The following is a 4639-nucleotide window of genomic DNA, read 5'->3' on the forward strand; positions in this document are numbered from 1 at the left end:
GACATGTTTTTATTTATTTAAGGGACGATTTTTACAAATTAGGCTCAATGTTACTTGCTAAAAATCGGTATCAGGATTTTAATTGAATTCGTGATGTGAAAAAAGGCTCGACTGGCGACTATCGATGGACGGGCTCGAATGCGCATAACTAGGTCATGGGGTCGTGTTGATAAATGGGAACGGTTCTTTATGTTAATTAGATCTAGCATATTCGCCGTACCAACGAGTCAGCCAATCAGGGCCCCCTTGAAAGATGTCAGCGGGTTAACATTCCAGTCACAGCCAGTCAGAAACGATGACGTCATTAAACGATGCAATCTGAGGGGTTGACACGCCCATCTAGGCTCTGCCCCGCATTGCACGTAGTGCGACAAAAACAACATCCACCCGACAATAACAAGCATTGCTGGGTGAACTTTTGAGTGAACTTCTAATCGAACTGGCGGAAATTCAACGTCGAAATCCCACCAGTCACTATGCCTTACTCGAAAGGAGAGCGAACCAAGCTGAAAAACCAGCAGTTTCGTGAGCAGCAAAAACAACAGTACGAAGATGAGAAGGTCGACGACAACACTGAACAGAATGTGACTAACGATATAGAATGTTGTGTACCGACTGTATGCTTGATGAACGGCGAGCCTGTTAATATACACGACCCAGATGAAGTGGCTAAAGTGGTCTGTAACAACCCAGGGTGCGATATCGGAAACTACATGCACAAATGCTGTTTTGCTGCCTGGGAAGACGAGGTGCTGACTTACCTACGCTCATCGGGTCGGGCCCGAAGTTGGTCTGAAAAGCAGCGTCGCCAAAACCTGTGGACAAAGAAGGGATTCGACTTAGCATGGAAGGCATGCTCTTGCAAGTGCAGTAAGGGGCATTTGCGCAAAGACCTGGATTGGATACCACCGAAAATACCTGACGGCCAACGCAAAGTGCGACGCAAAAAGAAGTCTGGCGATCGTCCCACTATTGGTATGCTTGGAAGCAGTGTCAAAAAATCACAACCTCTTGTGGGAGGTTTGGGGGCAAGGTTTCAACGACAGGGCTCGACATCCTCGACTGAAAACTACAGTCCACCCAGCAGCGGCGATACTATGCGTCGCAAAACAAGCAATGTAACATTTGAATTCCCACCTCCCATCGGTAACTTCAACAACGAGTTGCGTAACGGTTACCATCTGGGAAGCCAGTCTAATATACGCGGGCGGAGTTCATCATCGTCCCCAACCGATGAGAACGTATCTGGTATACGCTCTTTTACGAGCCCAGGCAGCACGAATGCCAAGCATATCGGAATATTGAATAACAACAGCAAGCACAGCCCAGGAGTACACTTTCTCCGCCGTCTGGATTTCACTTCGTTTCAGAGTGCCCTGCCTAAGCACAAGTTTAATGCATACCATATACGCATGGAAGAAGATGTAAACGACGATATACGGGCGTTTATTTTATCCACGTTAAGCACGTACGAGACAACATACATCATTTGTACACTGTGTGGCCAACAGTTACCTGTGTTTGATAAATACCCCTTAATTGACGGGACATTTTTTCTAACCCCACAGCGACACACTGATGGTTGCCTGCAGGTGTTTTTCGATAACAAGCCTTTGCACCTGAGCGCCGTATGTGTCAATTGTTTAGAAGGCGCTCAAATTATTATATGTCGTGGTTGTAAGACCCGTTGGGATGGAAGTCATCATCAACTGGGCACAATGTATAAATACGACATATTCGCGGCTCGGCCGTGCTGCTCTAGTCGCTTGGCTTGTAAACACTGCGGTCAGCCAGTCATTGATATACGACAAGCAACCAACTATTACAGCGACTACTCACAAAATATACAATGCCCTCATTGCTCGGTTTCCGACTTTCACTTCGTGAAACCACTTAGCAGCTACGAGCTTATACAACACCCTTAGTCGCAGAACTCACTCATTAATAACATTATCATATTTGAGTCTATTTAAAATTGTATTTGCATACACTGTATTATGATAAACGTATGTATCTAGCACGTTCTCTGTTGACAATATGCTTTGCGTAGTTGCACATCGTATACGTAGTGAAACCATGTTTATTGGCGAAAGTTATATTAGTTTGTAATTCATTTTCATGTAAATCCCGTAACAGCTTGTAATTTTTCGAATGCAAGTTCCGTAAAAGTAAAACGGGCATTATTAAATTTTGTATATTTGCACAGTGTAGAAGTTCCGATTTAACGTTCATATTTTTTGTACCGTGCACTGATGTTGACTGTACAAGGTAGTAGAAGTTACCTTCAAAAGGTGGACCGGTTTCTGGCACAATTGTACAATCCAAAAGATTTTTCTGGTTATAATAAGATTGTATTATGTGAGTGGGAGATAAAGTACACTTTGACTTGAACCAACCTTCAGTGTTTTTTTTTTTGGAAGTGGGTTCTTCATCGACGAAGAAAGTTTACGTTTTTAGCTGCAATGTTTGAGGAGACGAAATATGTATTTTTACTCTGACATGGATGTAGGGCGAGAGGTCATTGTCTTGTCCCTGCGTGACCTGTTTCTGACTCCCCGTGTGAGGTTATGGCTTTTTGTGTAGAATGTAGTGATCATTAAAAAAACAAATTCTATCAGGAAAATAATATATCCAGCGTCTAAAATTAATAACATCCAGAGTGAAATAATGTGTGGTTGTAGTCGCGGTGTTTGGTTTGACTCCTGATCTGCGAATCGCACGGTTTTTGTTAACTCGTAAACACGATCCTCCCACAGTGATTGCTACCGATAATTCACTCTTAGCGTCTATTTGCATGAAAACGCCGTGATCTACCACCTGGAATATAAACGTCATGGGAACTTGTACACTTAGCAATGTTATTAACTTATAGTTAGAATTTGTTTTGATAATTCAACATTTTTACAATACTGTATTAACATTATTTGTGATTTCTAACAATTACTATTTCTGGAAAGTTGTTACCATTAATTCACTGTGATTCTATCTGTCTGTATTTTTACTTTAAAAATGGATCGTACTGATTGGTCAGAAATTTCAAAAAACAAAACAAAAAACAATTAATAGATTAGTTTGTAACTCCCTTTTTCAACAGAATTTTCGGAACATTGAATTGTGTCGTTTTCTGTGACCGGTTTCTGGCGTACTCGTGTACGCATATTTTCACTTTGGCTTTTTTGCCAATGGAATGAATCAGACTGCTGAAAATAACTTTAAAATTAAAATTCACACAAAACAGCTATACTGTTTTTCAGCAAAACAATTCCAGGTAAAAAATAAAGTATTCCACAAAAGTTGTATGATACGATGAGCCAAAAACGATGTTTTTGCAACACTCGTATTCATAATATTCATCATGATTGAAGGCTAAATCGACCGATTGTCTAAAACTTGTTTGGTTCGCACACGCGTATTTTTTTTTTCAACTGATATATATATGTTGCTTAAACCACGTTTATATAGCTCACGATAACTCATAATTCAACGGGCTTGTCAAAATACAATATAAATCACAACAATTGAAAACTAAAAATCACATGTTCTCATTCATAATGCATCTTTTATAAATAAGAAAATCAATTATAAATATGCGTATAATTGTAATCAACTATTATACTGAAAAGGGATTGTTCCCAACTTGTTTTGATCTCCGCCGGTCTTCGCGAAGTTGGCTATTCAATAAACAGAGTTATGTTTAGTTGTTATTTGATAGCTTTACCATACACAGTGTGCTGTGGTATTCCAGTTCGAGAGGCCAGTTATTTAAAAAACAATATGTTATTTTTACCACGTATACCACTGTCGTTGATGAAAACGAAAAACTCATCACGGACGACGTGTCGAGTGGTGTTTCCTACGTTGCGTTTATGCTACCTTGGAGATACCGTTACGACGGTGACAATTTTGGCAGAAAGATGTGCAGTTGACCTTGTGAATCAACTCCGATTGTACCACAGTTTAACAGATTTTTGGTTGAACAACTTTTAATGTAATTTGTTTGAATCGAATCTTGTATCACTTCGCCGCATGCATTTAATAAACAACTTGGAGAAAAACCGGCTGAATAGTTCCATTATTTGAGTAACGGTTTGTTTGTTTGTGGTTTGGGACACGTCACATGGACGACTACCAGTGTTGTGAAAGTAATGTAGGCATATTTTGGATGGATTTCTCTCTCAATACGATTGAATTTAAACACCCCAGAACGATATTACACACGTAATGTGGATGGAGCATGGATCACTATGACCGCGCGTGTATATAGACCCTGGAGCGAATATCAGAACTGTCAGCTTTAGATTTGTGGTAATCTACATAACAATACGTTCCACTGCGGACTGCTGCGCTCGAAAACAGGAAACACAGCCCGCCCCCCCCCGTGTAATTATTGGCAGCATGATTCAAGCCCGAATTATGTCGATTTCAATATTCTCAGGAGCAAACATGTGCGGAGATTGTAATTGCAGTCGATTTATACAGCATGAACAACTTTGAAATTGTTATATTATGTGTCTGCAAATTTGTCTCGATGTACAAGTTTAAAACAATAATTTTGCTAAAATTTCAGCCGCCTCTATGCAAGAATAGATGTGTTTTAGCTAAGCATGAATACAAGTCAGCTAACCTAGATAAACATACT

At 40.2% G+C, this 4639-nt stretch overlaps 1 protein-coding gene across 1 annotated transcript; it reads left to right on the plus strand.

Moving 5' to 3' along the window:
* The first annotated feature begins 248 nt into the window (after positions 1–248).
* Positions 249–4055, plus strand: LOC100371101 (headcase protein homolog). Its single transcript, XM_002733602.4, has one exon. It carries the CDS (start codon positions 477–479, stop codon positions 1923–1925), a length of 1449 nt encoding a protein of 482 aa, XP_002733648.1. The 5' UTR covers positions 249–476; the 3' UTR covers positions 1926–4055.
* The last annotated feature ends 584 nt before the right edge of the window (positions 4056–4639 follow it).

This window comes from Saccoglossus kowalevskii, chromosome 11, assembly GCF_978046115.1.
Source record: "Saccoglossus kowalevskii chromosome 11, keSacKowa6.1, whole genome shotgun sequence".
NCBI classification, from domain to species: domain Eukaryota; kingdom Metazoa; phylum Hemichordata; class Enteropneusta; family Harrimaniidae; genus Saccoglossus; species Saccoglossus kowalevskii.

Coding starts and splice junctions, on each gene's coding strand:
- LOC100371101 (XM_002733602.4), top strand. CDS start 477: ATGCCTTACTCGAAAGGAGAGCGAACCAAGCTGAAAAACCAGCAGTTT.